The 19,720-nt window shown below is 34.9% G+C and overlaps 2 protein-coding genes across 4 annotated transcripts; one reads left to right on the top strand and one right to left on the bottom strand.

Moving 5' to 3' along the window:
• Positions 1-296: 296 nt before the first annotated feature.
• Positions 297-8,765, top strand: LOC141689785 (uncharacterized). Of its 3 annotated transcripts, XM_074494173.1 has the most exons (11): positions 297-1,169; positions 1,535-1,577; positions 1,698-2,683; positions 3,300-4,436; positions 4,945-4,986; positions 5,702-5,778; positions 6,156-6,240; positions 6,331-6,414; positions 6,545-6,646; positions 6,742-6,840; positions 8,271-8,765. In XM_074494173.1, the coding sequence occupies exons 1-11, from the start codon at positions 441-443 to the stop codon at positions 8,379-8,381; spliced, it is 3,495 nt and encodes a 1,164-aa protein (XP_074350274.1). In that variant the 5' UTR covers positions 297-440; the 3' UTR covers positions 8,382-8,765. The 3 variants fall into 3 exon arrangements, 2 of the variants coding, with proteins under 2 accessions (XP_074350274.1, XP_074350273.1); XM_074494172.1 differs by having other exon boundaries at positions 1,535-2,683; XR_012562512.1 differs by lacking the exon at positions 8,271-8,765 and having other exon boundaries at positions 1,535-2,683; positions 6,542-6,646; positions 6,742-6,776.
• Positions 8,766-9,274: 509 nt separating this feature from the next.
• LOC141693030 (putative F-box protein PP2-B12) lies at positions 9,275-11,559 on the bottom strand. Its single transcript, XM_074498012.1, has 3 exons — positions 11,123-11,559; positions 10,394-10,512; positions 9,275-10,057 (listed from the first exon to the last, which is right to left on the bottom strand). The coding sequence occupies exons 1-3, from the start codon at positions 11,405-11,407 to the stop codon at positions 9,559-9,561; spliced, it is 903 nt and encodes a 300-aa protein (XP_074354113.1). The 5' UTR covers positions 11,408-11,559; the 3' UTR covers positions 9,275-9,558.
• Positions 11,560-19,720: the final 8,161 nt, after the last annotated feature.

The raw sequence follows: 19,720 nt of genomic DNA, 5'->3' as shown, positions 1-19,720 counted from the left end.
ATAATAAATTGAATATTTATTTTTTGATCTGATTGAATTTGTACTTAATTTTTTTCAAATTATTAAAAATATGTTTTATTTTTTAAAAAAAATAAGAACACAATCCGAAGTCCGAACCAATATAAGACTACATGATTTTTTGTCATTGTAACTCTGCTAGTGTGGCATATTCTTGGTTGGCATGAAATGAATATTCTAATTTACAGTATTTTGAAAATGACAAGAAAAGAAGGCTACAATTATCAAATTTAAAATACTTAGAAATAAAAAGAGTAATTAATGTTGTATTCATACACAAGTCACCTGGAGTTCCCCTCTCCCGCCATAGTAACAGCTGCCGTGTCCAGACAATCAAATTTATTTTCCACCTTTTCTTCTCTAAAACACCACCAATTCAACCCCCTTTTTATTATTTTTTCTTTTTTTCTTTCTTGCAAATAATGCTTCGCGTTTTCACGTTAAACCTCAAACGACGTCGTTTTATCCCTTTCCCTCTCCTCCTCCGCCGCACTTTCTCATCTCCACCGCCACCTTCCTCCGTTAAACCACCGATCAACCCCGTCGAAAAACTCGACAAAACTAACACCAATACCCAAAATGCCCCTGCCATTCATCATAATCACACAATTACCCCTCTCAAATCTCTCTCCTCTTCTCGCACCACTCTTCTCGCTCTCTCCGCAACCCTAATCTCCACATTCTATCTCCTCTCCCTTACCCGACCCGACCCGCCCGATTCTCAACCCGATCACAACCACAACCCAATCCCTCACGACTTCCAACACGCAATTAATCGAATAATTAACAAAATGAAACAAACAGGCGTCGCAGCAGCGGTGCTGTGGAAGTCATTGACGTCTGTGTTGAGTTCGGCGAATTACGAAGTTAGGTCCGGTTTCGAGTCGAAAGTTGCGGCTTTATTAGCTGACATTGCGGCAGCTAATGAGAGTAGGAGAGTTGCGATTGTTGGTGCGGGCGGTGGAGCTGTCGTTGATTGGCTTATTCAAATGGTTGCGAGGACCGGGGATAGTAGTGGTACACAAGCTGAGTCAGCTAGGGCTTTGGCGTATTTAATTGCTGATCCTAATGTTTGCGAGGCGGTTTTTGAGAGGCCTCATGTTGTTCCTAATTTACTTAGGTTTATTTTTTCTACTCAGCCCTCGAAAAAGGTGTGAATAGTTTCAGTTGTTTTGTTTTGTTTTGATGATAAAGTTATGTATGGTTGATTGAACTATGTTGCAATTGTACTCTATTGGATGAATTTTGAAGTGTTGTTCTGTTCGAGCTTTTAACTTGTTGTAGTAACTGATGAAAATGTTATGACATAGACGTATTGGTAGATTGAATTAAGTTGGTCATTTTGTCGTTTACATAATCATGTTTTGTTTATAACAAACACAAAAGCATAGATTGCAATGTAGGGTGGAAGTTTTGATTTTTATTATGTATCTAGTTGGTTTGATTGTTTTGAACTTTTATCGGTATTTTTTTCTTGTTCTTTTTATTGACATGGTATATTGTATTTTGTGGACAGCAAAAGAGGCGTAGTTCATTTGATAGTTCTGATTCTTTGAAAGGTAAAAGCATGCTTATAGCAGCAATTATGGATATTGTCACTGCCAATTGTGAGAGTGCAGACAAAGTGGTATTTAAGCCTTCTCTACCTAAAAATGCTGAAATGAGAGATATTGCTGCAGCCATTGAAGTTCTTGAAGAAGGAGGTTTGCATTTGGACGAGGCACCTGGAAGTGATGAGGATGGTGATAGTGAAATAAAGGGTATTGGAATTAAGGTTCTTGGAGGCACATCGGTATTAGGACTTGCTAGAAGTAATGGTCTTGTGGATTTGATGCACTTAGATAATACTCAATATGAATCAGTTAGAAGTACTCCTAAAACTACTTCGTTTAACAAAATAGATGATTCCGTATCACAAGCAAGTTTCTCTTCAGCTGCTATACCTGGCCTCTGGGATGACCTGCATTCTCAGCACATTGCTGTGCCTTTTGCTGCATGGGCTTTAGCAAACTGGGCAACAGCATCAGAGGCTAATAGGTCTCATATTCAGGAACTAGATTGTGATGGGAATGCTGTCATGACTGCTTTGATTGCTCCTGAGAGATCTGTAAAATGGCATGGAAGTTTAGTAGCTCGATTGCTACTAGAGGACCAAAATCTTCCTCTGAATGAATCTGTTTCGGATTGGTGTTTTAGTCTTCTATCTACAGTCTCACAAGCAAGTAAAGCTGAGGACATTCCCCTAACCCAAATGGCTTTGTCAGCCTTTCTTATTTCTATCAAGAGAAGCCCTGATGCGCAGAACGTTGTTATGGAGAAAGGTCTGCATCAGATGAGAGAAACTGTTAAAAGGACAACGAAGCATAAGCCTACACAAGAAGCGTTGGCAAAAGTGTTAGAACTACTTAGTACTGGAGAAATGCATATGTCACTCGAAGAAAGTCAAAAATGGTCTGCTATTCTATTTCCATGGGTTTTCGATAGAACTTCAACTGTAGCAATGAGATCTTCAGCCATAAATATCCTTTCATGCATTCTCGAAGATCATGGGCCTTTTTCTGTGCCAATTTCTCAAGGATGGTTGGCTATTTTGCTGACTGATATTCTAGGATCCCAGAAAGCAAAATCAAAAGGCAGCAAGCAGCCTAAATCTGGACAAGTAAAGGTTTGTAATTATACCCTTTATTATTTAAATTGAGTAAAGGGATTTTGTAGGCCGTCGTTAGGGGACCCTCGACCCTCTACTTGAATTCTCTACATGTCTTGGATTAATTTTCCACAACAATTATTTTACAAATAATATTCTAATTACTACTCCCTACTATAACTTTCGAAGAGATCTGAGTTCAATACAACACAAGCATAATTAATTATTAACATTTATATTCGACAGATAAGATGTACAATAGAATATTATTTTTATCACAACCACAAATTATCATATTAAATTAATTTATCAACACAAAAAGATGCAAATATTGTACTTATTTTAATTAAAACAACAATAATAATAAAATTATAGGATAATGCAAATTAGTTCATTCATCTTAATCTATTCTTTTGCGAAATAACGTATATAAACAGCGTATAAAAATAATCTCAAAAATGTTGGGAAAAAAATTATGTGCATTATTAAACTAGTGTGTTATTAAATTAGTTTAATAACAATGTAAAGTGGCGATTCTATAAAATGTACGAACTTTTAAACTAATTGTGATTAGATATCCCCTCTGCTTAGTCCATATGTTGACTGGATTCATGAAGCAACTTGAATTTTGCAGACTCAGATTTATCAATCAAATATTGTCGCTGCGACACAAATAGCTAATCAATTGACAGTTGCTGTCGTTAATTTAGCGGGAAATCAACTAGGAACGGCAACTGAAAGTGATGATCGTTTTCCCCTTGCAGACCTCCTATCGCTTGAACCATTTGTTGGGCCATTTAAGAGTTTGAATAAAGACAGCCTGTCTAAAACTAATGCTGCAGATTCGGCTATAGCTACTCTCAAGGGGATCAAAGCTCTAACTGATATATGTTCAGAAGACCCTCTTTGTCAAAACAAGATGATTGATTTTGGTGTATTGTGTTTGCTTAGGCGTTTTTTGTTGCAAGACGATTATGAAAAACTGGCTGCAAATGAAACATATGATGCATCACGGGCGATGGAAGCACAAGAGCGTATTTCAAATGTTTCAGGGGAGCGTACTGATGTTAATAGCATTGATTCAACCAGTGTCCGAGTACCACCGACTGCTCACATACGCAGACATTCTGCTCGTTTGTTAAATATTCTTTCAGTTCTACCGAATGTTCAGAAAGTTATTCTAGAGGATAAAACTTGGCGTGAATGGCTTGAAAATTGTGCTAATGGTAAAATAAATGGTTCCAATGACCTGAAAACTCAAAGTTATGCCCGAGCGGTATTATTAAATGTTCTTTGCAATGATCTAAATGACAGAGATCCTGAAAATGATGATTTGTCAGACAAAAAGAATACTTGTTTTCAATTTACTGACATGATCTATTTGATCAATCCTGAAAAGCCGCACTGGAAGTGTCCTGACAAAATATATGTATCACCAACTAAGAAACAAGATTCTAGAACAAGTGGTGATGGTGATTATGTTGACAGTGGGGATAAGCCTCTTGGTATAGTGGCGAATGATAATAATTTGTCTACCGCTGATGGAGAACGTAGCAAAAGATCGGATATTCCTAACCTGGATGTCGTTTTTGTTCATGGTTTGCGAGGTGGGCCTTTCAAAACATGGCGCTTGTCTGAGGACAAGTCATCAACTAAGTCTGGTCTTGTGGAGAAGATTGATGAAGAAGCTGGCAAGCAAGGCACCTTTTGGCCTGGGGAATGGCTTTCGTCTGACTTTCCTTACGCCCGCATGTTCACTCTGAGATACAAGGTGCATTTCACACTATAATGCTTTTTGCTTAGACTGTAATAGGTAATTTTTAAGGAAGATTTGGACCTAACAAAATGTTCTAGAAATAGAAGAGTTACTTTCTATATGATATTGTGCCTTTAGTATATAAATATATTGCACAGTGCTGCAAAATGCTTGGGCTTCTCAAAACAGAATCATGGAGGTTCTTCAGCCCTTTAGATGAAGATGACGAAGTTTGAAGGGGAAAGAATTTGTGCTTTGTGGGTACGGAGATCCAGCTAGATAAAATCATCGAACTTTGTAGGCATTGGTTGATTTTATATGCAATGACCTATTTCTATTATCTTTTGACACTATTTGATGTACTACAATTCTCTTTATCGTAAAGGAGTGCTCACTTAATTGCTCCTAATTTTCTGCTTTAAGCTCAACTCTTACTTTTCGTGAGTCTGATCTGGTAGTGCCTTCAGCCAATCCTTCATATTAATAGATTTCCTACTAACTTTTACTTAAATTTTAAATGCAGACAAATCTTACTCAGTGGTCTGGAGCAAGCCTGCCTCTTCAGGTTTGCCACTACTTCAACAACTTTGGGCATTATCTTTGGGGTCTTCAATTTATCATTTCTTGCTGCTTGCTGTTTCTCTACTAAATACATGTTCTACTTGTCCAGCTTCTTACGTTATTTTTGTTTCATTGGAATAGTAACACATGCTATCCACAGTTTTACTCATTTTATTATGCTTAACTTCTGAATATCTTCCCCTGGACTTTCATTACCTCTGTCGCTCATTTTAAGAATTCTCATGCCACCCTCTCCCAGGTTATCAGTAATCCCACGGAAGTGAACTCAAAATGATTGAAACTTGGTCCATATGATCACTTAAGCATAAAATAGTTTAAAATTAATAGATATTGGCCAGTTGTTCAGTAATTATGATTTCCATCACAGAAAAATGATCCTACTGTTCATTTTAATTTTCATGTGAAGAACATCTTTTATTCTTTTAAGTGTATTTCCAGTGAATGACAAACACCATTGTTAAAACAAATCAGGATATTATGATATATAAATCCATTTTTAATGACACATGTCTCGCTAGACTTTGCTCTACTAATACTAATAGATTTCATGTAGCTAGAAACTATATTGCTGTGTAATTTGGTTTTTCTGAGCATGTATTCCCGTGTAATTTGGTTCTTGATGCCCTTTGCTTTTCCTAGGTTGGCATGTTTTAGTTTCCTCATTTATATTGTCAGTCACTGGCATTGAATTTTTGCAGGAAGTAAGTGCAATGCTTTTAGAGAAGCTTATTGCAGCAGGCATTGGAAATCGGCCAGTTGTATTTGTGACTCATAGGTGTGTGTGTTGTGTATGCTTATTGAGATCTATTAAATTATTTGTTGCAGAGCTCATTGTAGTAAATTATGTTTTTGTGCTAATTCAGTGTTACATTTATATCTGAATGTTTTTAAATAACCAAGATAATGAGGTTATGGAGACGAGATCTTTCATATAATTGTGATGCTTTTACATATAATATGGTGATAAAGCAAAATATTTAAGGGAAATCATATAGATGAATTGTTTCTGAGCTTTACTGTATTCATCACTGTACTGCAATCTCTTTGCTGATACATTTTACGAATCCTTTGAAATGTGATAATATGCTGGACACTGCTTTATATTATTTTTATGCATGTACCTTTGTTGATAACATTGACTCATCATTGCAGCATGGGAGGACTGGTGGTCAAGCAGATGCTGCATCAAGCAAAAGCAAAACACAATGATGACCTTGTCAAGAACACTGTTGGAGTTGTATGCTTCCTCGACCAAAATATTTATTCCATGATTATCTTTGTTAATTTGTTTTTTGAAGCCATCTCCATTTTTTCCTCCTGATATAAGGTATTCTATAGTTGCCCGCATTTTGGTAGCAAAGTTGCTGACATGCCTTGGCGAATGGGATTTGTGTTTCGCCCTGCACCTACAGTAAGTACTTGTTTATTCTTGTAACATTCGAAGAACAATTATGTATTTGGTTTTTCCCTCTGGTTCATAATAATTGATAAGAATTTTTGTTATGCTTTGGTGGTAATGGTTGATGATTTCTATTTAGTAGATAGGTGAATTAGTAAGTGGATCTCCGAGATTGATAGAGCTTAACAATTTCCTTCGTCAGCTTCATAAAAAAGGGGCACTAGATGTTCTAAGTTTCTGTGAGGTAATTAGTTGATAGCCATACTATCGTCTATAAGCATTTCCACTTGGAAGCACATTTATTTTTGAAAACCATTTGGTATCTTCTTTTTTTGGCAGACCAAGGTGACCCCTATTGTGGAAGGCTATGGAGGATGGGCATTCCGAATGGAAATCGTACCAATTGAATCAGCATATCCTGGATATGGGGAACTTGTTGTAAGTTTTTCTACATATCACAGTATATTATCATCTTCATCTAAAGTTTCAAAGTTACCTTAAATATACAGTCACATTATTCTTGCGTGCTGTGGTGCTTAGTTTATTACCCTCATTTCCACACTAGTAGGTGTGTACACATTTAGCCTAGCACTGATGTACAGAATGTAAGCACTGCTCAAACAATATGGATTGCCTACAGTTGTGAACCAATGTCCTTCCTAGTTATTCGTCACAAAAGACAACCCATCTACCATTATATTCCTTTTTCAAAATGTCTGGATTGCGATACTATCACATCTAACCTTATATTTTGGTTGAATGCATCTCCCTAAGATATAAGCTCAGGTGATCACCAGTTACAGAAGTTGTTTAGCGTATGGATTGGCAGTATGGTTGAGTTAGTAAGTCGAGTCCAAGCTGAAGGTGGACTGAAACGAATGACTAGTTCCAGCTGGTCGAATATTTCGCAACATATATAACATATTATAGTAGAACTTATAGAAAGTGATATGGTTGGGTAGAGGATAAATTACCACTTTAGAGAGGTTTATACTTTTAAAAATTTTAAATAATCAAATTTATTTGATGTTTATTAAACATATTTATATTTATATACAAGGTACATAGTTTCTTTTAGAATATATAGCTAAACGAGCTGGTTTTAACGAGACGAGGCAACTCGTTTAATTTTACACTTAATCGAGCCTAAACCTCAACCCGAACTTAGCTTTTTTTAATTTCAAGAGTCGTGTCGAGCCGGCTTGTTTAATTAAACGAGTCGGAACCTCTGCCCGAACTCGGCTTGTTTAGTTAAATGAGCCGAGTCAGGCCCAGTTAGTTCAACGAGCCGAGTCGAGTCCGGTTAAACGAGTTCGAGCCTGTCCCGAATTACAGCTCTACCCGTATGTAAATAACTAAATATATTACATTATTATTTGAATTAATGTAATAATATCATCTGTGGATATACAGAATTAAAATATAGTAAAGTGTGTGTGTACATATTAATATATTAATTTATTAATAGCATTATAATTATTACAGAAACTGAAATATTATAAAACTAATAATAATAATAATATAATACCATAGATAATTACAGAAGTTTAAAAAAAATTAGTACCGAAAATCTACTAGAAAAAATGTAATGATATTTGTAAAAGGAAATTGTAAAAAAATAAAATATATATTGAGTGGGTAAGAATAAAATTCTTGTACAAATTTAATAACTATGATTGATATTTTTCCGGGTTGAATGAATCCTGCAAATTCAAACATTGATATTAAAATACTTATGTCTCGTCAGGCGAGCTTCAAATGTGAATATAAATTTGATTATGGGTGTTGTTTTAATATAAATAGTTTGAAGCATACATAGGTTTTGTTTCTGTCCTGCAATTTTTAGTTTCTTTGCAAATTTGATGTAGGTGTTGGAGTCAACAGATCATGTAAATTCTTGCAAGCCTCTGAGCCGAATAGATCCTTCTTATAAAGAGACGTTGGACTTCTTGTATAAGCTGAAAAAGCACATGCGCTGATTCTGGCAACACTGTAAATAATACTGTGAAGAGTTTTGAATTCAGGCATGTTATGTTAGCTCAATATGTGGGGAAGTGGCGGGATAATCATTTCGATCATACTAGTAGTGCAGCCTTGAATTACTCTCTAGGAACCTGTGTTGTCATTTGTAAAAAACCCTGTAAAATGTACAGTTTTGCAACATATGCACTGAACTTGATAGCTTAGAAAATCCATACAGCTGACTACAATACTCCCCTTCCTCAGAAAATATTTCATCGCTCTTTTGTACATCTTTGTTTGATACACCATGTTGTACAGAACTGATTACATACAAAGAACCAAATGATTCAAGGAAGAGGTTGTAATGTTGTTTCATTCATTAAGGTAGATGATATATATCATCCTGGAGTATTGTGTAATACTACGATGCTGGATCTCATATACTATTAGTCCATTATCCATCACAGCAAGAGAAAAACTGAATAAGTTCCATAATCATGGGGCAGATTCAAGTATCTTTAATCTTAATTTTATTGACTTTGTGGTTCTATTTTGATTTCTTATGTTATTCTTTATTACCCTAGCCATTATGAAAGAAACCATCAAAAATTTAAAACAAAATTTTTAAATTAAACTGTTGGGTAAAGACACTTGAAAGCTTGAAGAATTTTGCATCTCTTTTTCAGAAAATAATTACTCAAAACTCTATTTTGTGTCAATAACTAGAGGCAAGCGAAGTTGTTGAGCATATTCTAGTCGTGAAGCCAAATTCTTGAGAATTATAACTGTATTCACTGGAATTTTTTCACTTCTTTGCCTTCGATACCTTTTTGCGTCAACGTAACAGCTAAGCAAAATTACTAAGAATTAGGACACTTGTATCTAACAGTAACTTCGGTGCGAATTCATGGAGAAATTCAAATGCAAGAGTAGAAATATATGACAAAAATCTCCGCTCACAACTAGATTTTACGTTAAAGTACAGGGAATTTGAAACAGAGAATACATGTAAAACATAAAAACAAAGGGGAAGAAACATTATTGCCTAATAGGTGAGCGGGAGGGGGAACAAACTCCCTTGACCTACTAGTTTTGCTTTGCAATGCTATCTAGCTCTTCTAACAGACGCAAGCTACCTTACTTGATGTATAATACTCGGGCGTTGCCTCACAGAGTCACAGTATCTGTTCAGAGTCATTTACCACCCATAGGCCGGATCTCGAGCCCCTGGATAATGAGACCACTCTTCCAGTTTCCACCTTTCACTTCCAACAAGCTGATCTCTAGTTCTCTATTTTCCCCTTCTTTGTTGAAGTATTGGGCCAGCTCAATTTCTAACCATCCGTCTTTTCTAGTCCTTGGATACTGCCGATCAACATTTAGAGGCGCAGCAACTTGAGGCCTTGGATGGCTGGCTCTGAAGCCATGAAACAAACCCATTCGCCTAGGTCTGCTGACATTTTCACGCTGCACTCCACCTTCTGGGTCCACGAAAACATTGCGCTTTATGCATTCTTCGCCAGCTATTCCAACCAAAATTTCTAGCGGTAGGTCTTCAAACCCGTATGTTGCGGTTGCAGGCTTATAAACAAGATAAGTGTTGTAAGCCGTATCTCCAGACAACAATGAAGTGCTTATTCTTCCATGGATTTCAAACCAACAAACACTGATCAACTCAGCAACCTTACCAAATCTGTCGTGGAACATTATAAGAGTTAAAATGTATCAACATTCATAGATCTGATAACGAATTTTATTTTCCAATACAATTTTTATAACCTGTAATAATGTACTTATGCTGAATTATCATATGAACAGTACTAGGGATTCCAAAATTGTTCCATATGCCAAGTGTCATGCTTAAATTCGTGGAGCCCATATAAATACATGGGGGACGCTCTCATTTTTAAGATGTTCTTCCAATTAAATCGTGCCAACTAATCATATTATTACCAATTTGGGAACACTGGCATTCTCTATTTCTCTTACTGTACAAGTAAAACAAAATAAGTTTAGTACAATTTTGCACCTTGATTCTGGATCGGATATCCACTTCCAGTACCTAGGAGTATCACCCCACACAATAGCGAGTGAGCTAGCCGCCATCATAAAACACTTCTTTCCTGTCCACTTATCCAGAGAAAAACTCTGCATAATGACAATAGGCAGTAAGGTAATTAACAGATTAGCGCAACACATTAAAATACAAACCAACCCCTTAAGTTGGTTATCATTTATGTATAAATAAGCCACGGTAAATAGTTCGATTAGCAGATGGGCAAAACATCCTACAGATATTTTTAACAAACAGGCCAGTCCAAGATTCAGACAGTGATTTAATTCATGGCAGTACCTTGATTGGCCTAATAATTGAAGTTGAAAACTCGTACCCACAAAACGATATAACTTTTAATCACATTACCACGCCTTACTGCAACAAGCAAAACCCATCTCCCAATAAAACCAAATACTACCTATATATTATAAAACACTAAATTATTAACATTTCTAAATCCTAACAGTCAAAGAACATATATAAATGTAAATTACATACAAAACATTTTACAGTTCAACAAGTACACACTAATAAACAACCAGAAAAACAAATGACACCCTCATTATAATTTATTTATATTTGCATATTTTTTTCTTTCAATTTTGACTCTAATATATAGCACCAAAACAGGAATAATTTCCAATACATGACCATAGGCAAAAATATATAAAGCCACAGTAAGAAAGAAACAAAAGAAAATACCATAGCAGAAGCATCAATGATGAGGGGATGATGAGTAAGAAATAGATACAAATCCTTGTAAGAAGGAGAAGAACGCAAAAGATGATGAATGGGTTGATTATCCACAGCCCTGGATATAAGTTGGCGATAATCAGACGGGAGAAAGGTGGCCCAAACAGGATCAGAATCAGCTATGTAATGAAAAGTTGTACTGACAAGTGCCACGTGACAAGCATCAACTGGTGTTGTATGTGATACTATGTCTGCTATACATCCTTCTGGTAACCTGTCGAAATAATCTACCATCTTTTTCTCTGATTCTTGCTTAGCTATCTTCCTTGTATAAATCTGTGTGTGTTTAGTGTGTGTTTTGATGAAGAGAAAAGAAGGGTGGAGAGATATATAGAGAGAAGGGTTTGTGTATATCTTAGGAGTTAAGGTTCTGGATGGGCGTATTTGGGACGCACGACTTCCTTTATTTGGATTTTATTCACATGAATATTTTCATAACCTTTTATGCTTTTTACTTTGTTTAAAAAAAAGAAAATTACTTTAATGCTTTAAATTAAAATCGGGTTGGGATCTGTACAAATTAGTGTTCTAAAAATCGGTCCTGACGGCCGTCTAGGCGGCGCCTAGGCGCTAGGCGCCCCGACTCGGACCTAGGCGGTGATTTAGGCGGTTTTTCAAAAAATCGGGTTAAAATCGGGATTAGGCGGGTTAGGCGGTCAAAAATCGGTCCTAGACGGTTGTTAGATCCTGAATTATCATTGAAGGGGGGTTGAATACGATAATCACTAAATTAAAAATTCTTTCGAATCTTTAGCGGATAAAATATTTAGTGCTCGGTTAGTGGTTTCGTGTTTTTGAGAGAAATAGTGTTTGGAACAATAAAAACAAGAAACACAAGATATTCGGGAAAATATATATTCGTATATAAATCCTCGAGGGGTGTTACTACACTCCGGTAAATAAATTAACCGGCTACAATCTATGAACAATAAAGTTCCCAACTTCTACAGAGATTTCCAAATCAAATCATATACAATAATCTAGTTTTTGTTTGTACTAGGATTTAATTACCGGGTAACGATTATAATGCCCCTAAGAATATACAAGAGTTAAATCGGGCATTATAACGTTACTCCGGTGAGAAGTTAAACGGATATTCAAGTAGCTTGAACTCCTCTGTAAATCCCCGCTGCTTGTTTTATCAGCTCTCTTTTTGTTGGAGAAGAAGATAAACAGTTTTCTTTCAGATCTGCTGCAAGTGTTTTAACATGATTAATCCCGAAAAATCAAAAGAAAAAAAACAAAACGATAAACTCGACTTAAGTATTTCATCAATAGAACGATCAATATTTTAGCATGAATCGACTCTCCAAATCAAGGTGGAGCTATTACCATCATAAAAAACAACCAACAATCCCCCCCAATATTCAAAATAAAATTCAACCCTAATCATAAAAATCGCTTTTATAAAATATCACACCTTTTAAAACGATACTGGTATCAACAAGACGGGCTCAATTAGGGCTTCAATTCGGTACCAAGAACGCTCAAAACGATACAATAAATCATCAAATATCAGGAGTTGAAGATGGAGAATAAATGGATGAACACAGAGAAGCTTTATCTGATTTTTGTGATTATCTGCTATATTTATGATTTTTGTAAACAAAATAGAAATATCATATTTGACTATTATATTTACCGAAAAGGTCCCCGATAAATCATAAATCGATGATTCAATCTTATAATTTAAAACGGATATCCCGAAAACAATAATTTACGGGGAATGATATAAAATATTTGAAAGTGCAACGGTTTTCTAAAAACGAAAATACATATAACGAATGCAATTGCGCACCAAACGAGATAAAACAAGTAGCTCGATAAAAACGTTCTTTTTTGTGGCGACAGGAGCTCTGTGGCGATAACTAGTATACTAGTACAACAACATTTGATTTTTATTAATCTAACTCCCCTGTGGCGATAAGCTATGTGGCGACAAAGGGGGAGGGAGTTATTCTCTGTGGTGACAGAACTTATTAACTCCAAGTACATGTTCATGTACTTAGTTAAAAAACAAGTCACCCCTTCTGTGGCGACAAGTTTATTAACCAGTACATGTATGTACTTGGTTAATCAAAACCAGCCTGTACACTTTTTTCATTTCTTGTTTATTCTCTTTTTCCTTTTTTTGTTTTATTTTCTTTTTGTTTTTCTTTTCTCTTTTCTTTTTTTTTGTTTTCTTTTTGTTTCTTTTTCTTTTTGTTTTCTTTTTGTTTTTTTTTAAGTTTAAATTGTAATTAAATTAATTTATAAAATAAACTTAAATATAACTTATATAAATAAACTAATTTAGATTTATAAAATAAACTTATTTAAAGTTTATAAGATAAATCATTTTAAGTTTATTAAATAAATTATATTAAAGTCTATTAAATAATTTATTTAATTTAACAATTAAACTTTGAGTTTCGCCAATCCCCTGAGATGTTGAGTTGTATACCCTGCGCACCTCTTCTTGTACTTTAACATATAAATGTTCAATCCAAGTGCGTTCCTCAACTTAACAATTCTTCTATAAATAATACTCATATTGCTTTCACGAGCTGTTGAAGCCTGGTGCAACTGGTCTGGTTCACAAACGACTAACCCCGATTCAAGTCTTCGTATTATGGCCTTGATTACATTGTTAAGCTTGCCTCAACTTTATCGCTTCAAACACTGACTGTCAATAAACAACTGTACTTTCACTGGAATCCTTGCTGGTACTTTAGACAACGTCTTCATTAATCTCTGTCTATACCCTGTCTTCAATTTTTCAGATTCCTATACTTCGAACACTGCCTATCTTCAATCAATGCCAATACACTGAAATCTTCCGGTAGCACTTGTATACCGAATCTTCAATATTTCTGAAACCCTGAAAGTCTTTAGCCTTTGTTCTTCACTGAGGCATGATCATATTAATGAACTTCTTTCAGTGACCTATAGACAGACTTCAGGCGTTCTTCTAATCTTCTGATTCTTCGTATTTGTCATGTCTTCATTCTTCCCGATTTCTTGTGTAAACGTAGTATTATTAACCTGTCATGTTCTAATGTTGTTATCATGTTGAGTTATAACGTAACTGTTCATACAGCTACGCAGTCTCACCAACAATCTTCCCCTATTTGATTGTTAAACATAACAAACAAAATAAATAGAGAGGATAACTCAACTAACAACTAGAAAAAAAATAAAGTACCAGGATTTGTAAATAATGCTACTGGTTTTCTGGATCAAATACTGCATTTCCAGATTTCTTGAGTAACTGAAATGAAAGATACTTGTTCCTCTAGCACTGAACTGATCTTCAAGTAGTTTTATCTTCATTTCCTTGGTTCTTCAAATCTCTTCCAGATAATACTTCTCAGTCTTGAAGTAATCATCGGCAGCTTCTTTTGTACAACCACATTTCCTGTTGAGAAGCGCATATCTCTCTTGCTTCTCCCCCTATGAGAATCAACTGCTTAAAGGAGATCACCTTCGTCTACCACCTCTCCCGTACAATAGGATCCGCAGATAAGAACTAATGGTATTCCCCTTTTGGAAAATAGCTTCTCCCCTTATGAAGAATAGTGATGAACCAAACCACTTCTTCTGATCACTAGGAAATCATCTTGTGTTTACCACCTCTCCCGTACAATAGGATCCGTAGTTACAAACAAAAATGTTGTGGTGTAGTGTACATGTGCTTTACCTTTTTCCTCCTCCCTGCTATTTCTCCCCCTTAGTTGAGGAATCCTTCAAACTATTATATAAGCTTCTATATCCCCCTTAAATAAGGAATGTATGCTGTCGTCTGAAGGAGTTCTCATATGTTACTTGGTTGGAAAAGAAATAACAAGTTATAGTCTGATCAACCATGTCCCTTTAAATGCTGCAAATATGACTTCACTGTTGATCATCATGTTAACCAATCTTCCCAACTCCTTATACCTCCCAAATGTGAGATCACCAAGTGTTACCAATTGTGAGCTCCCAAAGGTCCCGAAGTATTCTAATCCAATCTGTAAATGTTAGGTCCCTAAGAGTTAGGTTCCAATCATAAACAGATTCGAGACCCGAAGTATCAAGAACCATGTTTAGGGATAGGGAATGGGATATGGTGTTTCTGTCTTTCTTCCTCACTGTGAGTGTGTGATTCTGTTTCGTGTAACTCATAAGTGTTTCACTATTCTCTCCACTCATGTTTACACTCATTTTCACAAGTGTATCACTCCTCTCATAGCTCCAAAATTCAGCTGTACCTGCAAGGAAAATCACCTTAGTCATCCTTAAGGAGGTCACAGGTGGTGCAATGGGAGTTCGCAAATCCCCATCCTTGTTAGACTCGTCAGATGAATCTGAGTCATAATCTACAAGTTGCTAGTTTCCCTTTTAGTGTTCCAGGTTTGAACTCTGGGAAGGTAAACAATGATCCAAAGAATTTAGCATAAAGATCAAAGTTCCCTTCTAATGTATGTGAAAACATTTCCTTGTGACTCATCAGGTAATATCTGAATCATTGTCAACAAGTTGCCGACATGCACCTATGTCAGATCCACTATCCGCAGATGCATCTAGGTTTATTAGTCCTGGGGAGGTAGACACTAACCACTGACATATGGCTATTGGATCAGTATCCTATTCTAAACCTGTAAAGGCAATTGGTCCATTAAAGAACCTTGAACAATCGAATCTGACCTTAAAATGGTCGAAACTCTTGTTTCCGTCAACTCATCCTTGTGTGTGTAACCTTTCCTTGTGCATCAAGAATTGTTTATGTTTGAGGTGGTGACACTACATCGGATACTCTGGCCGACATGAGAATTTAAATAGACGCACCCTATTGAGAGGATGAATCTAGTAACTGTTTTGTGCCTTTTCAGCCATTACATCTTTTTGAGAAGATGTATGGGGCTAGCAGTTGTCTTTGTTTAAATACTACTCATCTTTGTAGGAGACAAAACTGCTGGGTTGACTTCAGAACCTTCCTTACGTGGTGCACTAAGGCACTTTCTCCCTCACTCTCACTCATACTTCATTTTAGGGGTAAGAGAGTGTTGGTTGGTTCTGTTTATGTGTTTGTCTTTACAGTCTGGGATAGAAGTTGTGGGTTTTCAACCTCATGACTATCAAATGAAATAAGGTCATTGGAGGTTGAACCTGTATCACAAAGCATATGGCAATGTAGAGATATAATGCACTTAAGATCTATAATGAATGAAAATTATGCATTTAATCTTTCAGAGAAATGATGTACAATAGTGATTTCAAAATTTTTTAATGAAATAAACTATCACTAAAGTAGAAATAAGTTTGATTTTTCTCTTAAAACTGTTCGAATGCACAAGTCTGTTTTTATGCCTAGAAAGATAAATGATTTGATAAGACACAGACTAATGACCAGACAGTATTAAGAAAAGACAGAAATATTTTATCTTTTTAATATAAATGAGTTTTTGTAAAAGCATTGATCACTTATTAGGGTAAAGTCTAAGCAATTCTCATTCATATCAAAAGCTCCATAATCTATCTTTATAAGATTATAATCAACAAAATTGTGTATTGATAAATAATCTTAATAAGACTGACTATGCTGCTAATTTCAAATTGTAGTGAATCTGTTAGATATAGCAACTCATATAAATCCACTAGAACTTGAAATCTCACAATTATCTGCAACAAAATATTAACAATATATCATTGACTGATACTTGTCAAGTACTTTAGATACCAATAATTATGTTGCATCATATTTTAAATATTAAAATAAGATATCAATAAATTAAATACCAATTATCTATCAAAAAGACATCAGCATTCAATTTCATATATCGTACAATTGTTAACTCCTAACAATTGTAGTATCTCAAACAATATTGGTTCGATAAATAAAGCAACATTAACCAACATTGACTTGTTTGTAATCTTAGAAAAATATTCTAAGTTTCATATACTTTGATCCATTGAGTATTGCATCTATTATCAAGGTGTTTAGGAATTTGCAAATAAGTATAAAAATTATTCTAAGTGGACAACATATGGTTACTTCTAATAAGGCAAAATCCTCATTGACCATAGTTGTACTTCAAGAGATATTTTTACACCTTTTATTTTAGTATAAGTGACTGAAGATAAGCATTGATTACTTAGAGGAGTTCTAAGTAATGTCATAAATACTAATACTCCATAATTAGTTCATAGTTAAACTCTTAACTAAATATCATTAACTGATATAAGTCAAGAAACTACACACAACTAATCATGATACAATCATAATTCTGATTTTAGTGAATTCTTTAAATATAAGCATTGCTAAATTCACTAAAACCAAAATCTCATAATTAACTTATAACACATAAGTTACAATCAATATACTAGATATCAATTGTTGACAGATTTAGTTATAATCAATCATGCTGCTTATTTATTTTAAGTTAGTTTGAATTATGGAGCAAATAAAATCATTGAATTGCTTCAATTTCCATAATCCAAACTACTCAAATAAATATTAAATAAATAAATACTAAATATCTATGAGTTATATACTAGCACTTAAATATTTTCATAATTATCCTTGAATAATCACCAAAAGGATATATGATTGATATACATGACAATCACTCTCTGGATAATTAGTAATTTTAGAAATACTTTCTAAGCATATAAAATATTGAGAGTTTTATACACATGACTTAGAAAATATTTCAACTTTTAATATCAGTGATTTTAGAAATATGCATTGATTACTTAGAACAAAAATTCTAAATAATATCACTAATACTAAAAGTATCATAATTATCCATACAAGATACACATAACAATGCTGCATATTATTTTAATACAATTCAAATTATGAGACTGATATGGAATGGAATTATCTACAGTCATAATTTAAATTAATTAAAATAATGTTCAAACTTAATGCTATAATACTTAACTACCACAACTATATATGACATTGTAATCATGATAATCAAGATAGTAGCACTAAGTACGAGGTACTGGATTACTGATAAATTCACAAGTCCTTTAAATATTGAAGATTTAATACTTGTGAACTTATGTGAAGAATTCCTTACAGATGTGATTTCCAACTAATATGCAATGAATGATATCCCACACTTACAAACCAGTCTTGAAAATTTAACTTAATCAATTGATTTAATAAATGTTTCTATCAGTAACTCTTTGACTAAAAGACATGCTCTCAAAATAAATGATACCTGGTGTGAATGTGCCTTATCATAGAGTGTTCACAGAGTTGCTGGATTTGAGGTTATTTCTTATCATAATAAGAAATCAATCTTCTTCCACGAAGTTGACAGCTTCCTGAGATGCTTCTCCTGTCACTTAGGTTGGCATCTTCAGAGATGCTTCTCCTATCTTTCTTACAACCTGCATAATCTGTATCTATATAGCCAAACATGTTAAGCACAATATCTTTAGGGTACTTTACTCCAAGAGTTGATAGTCCCTTAAGATATCTAATAATATTGTTAATAGCTATAAGATTGGATTCTCTAGGATCCACTTGGAACCTTGCACATTGGCATCTTGAAAACATTACATGTTGTCTATTAGCATTTGAGTAAAAGAGTGAGCTTGTCATACCTCTATAGCTTGTCATTATACCTGAGTTGCACTGATCAAACTTTAGTGATTTCTGTTGGTAAATAGTCTTGGCATGTTCAGAATCTTCCAAATTTTGCATCTTCAAAAGATCCTTAACTTACTTGTATTGCCATCATTCTTTTGGTTTACTTGTGCTCCTAAAAGAATTATTATTTTGGCTTGCTTGAGCTCCTAAAAGAATTATCCTAATGGCTTGCTTGACGTAATTCCAAAAAGACTTGTAACCTTTCCAACATGCTCCTCCATACCTACTCTGCAATTACTTAGCAAATAATCTTGCACAAGTTTTTGTTAGTAGACCAACATATAACAATATCATTATATCACTGCACATATAAAACAATATGTTTGTTCCTAGTGATAAGAGAGTTATTAATATGACGACTCTACTAGTTCATATCAAACTGTAACTTCAGTTAGAATGCCATACCATGTCCTTGACTATTGCTTGAGTAGTATACTAGTTCATTCCAACCTGAAGTGAGCTTGTGAAGAAGAGATATGCATAGTCCAATAGATCTGCAACTGTAAAGTTCATGAACTGTGGTGCATTGACTTCCTCTTTGACTCATCAACCAGGAGTGCACTTGTACACACTTACCAGAGTCCAATTCCAGGTAGAATGTGCATCAGGTGCTTGATATGTCATAATATCCTCAAGTCTCGTCACTGGTGCTATTTGTCAGATACTGCTTCCTGATAATAACCTAGCATTCAGTTTGGCCTTGTCCCTCGTAACAATGCCATTATCATCCAGTTTGACTTCTGGTTATCCTTGTACCAATTACAAAGTTGTCATTTGGTTTGGATACCAGCTTCCCTACAATCTGCTTGCTGACTGATTGAGTTCATCTTGCTTTGTAATCACCCAATCAATCCAGATCTTTCAGAGCTTCTGTAACTTTCCTAGTTTCATCCTTAGATAGAAAACTAGAGAAATTATCATTC

Source organism: Apium graveolens, chromosome 10 (genome assembly GCF_009905375.1).
Source record: "Apium graveolens cultivar Ventura chromosome 10, ASM990537v1, whole genome shotgun sequence".
Classification (NCBI taxonomy): domain Eukaryota; kingdom Viridiplantae; phylum Streptophyta; class Magnoliopsida; order Apiales; family Apiaceae; genus Apium; species Apium graveolens.
Note: the sequence above shows the minus strand (reverse complement) of the source record. Positions and strands in the feature narration are given on the sequence as shown.

Bases quoted from the DNA above. Each gene is read 5' to 3' on its own strand.
- LOC141689785 (XM_074494172.1), top strand. From the start codon at position 441: ATGCTTCGCGTTTTCACGTTAAACCTCAAACGACGTCGTTTTATCCCT. The intron at 2,684-3,299 runs GTTTGTAATTAT...TGAATTTTGCAG, and splicing joins CTAAATCTGGACAAGTAAAG to ACTCAGATTTATCAATCAAA. The intron at 5,779-6,155 runs GTGTGTGTGTTG...TCATCATTGCAG, and splicing joins GTTGTATTTGTGACTCATAG to CATGGGAGGACTGGTGGTCA.
- LOC141693030 (XM_074498012.1), bottom strand. From the start codon at position 11,407: ATGGTAGATTATTTCGACAGGTTACCAGAAGGATGTATAGCAGACATA. The intron at 10,513-11,122 runs GTATTTTCTTTT...GTCATTATGCAG, and splicing joins TCATTGATGCTTCTGCTATG to AGTTTTTCTCTGGATAAGTG. The intron at 10,058-10,393 runs GTGCAAAATTGT...GTTCCACGACAG, and splicing joins ATATCCGATCCAGAATCAAG to ATTTGGTAAGGTTGCTGAGT.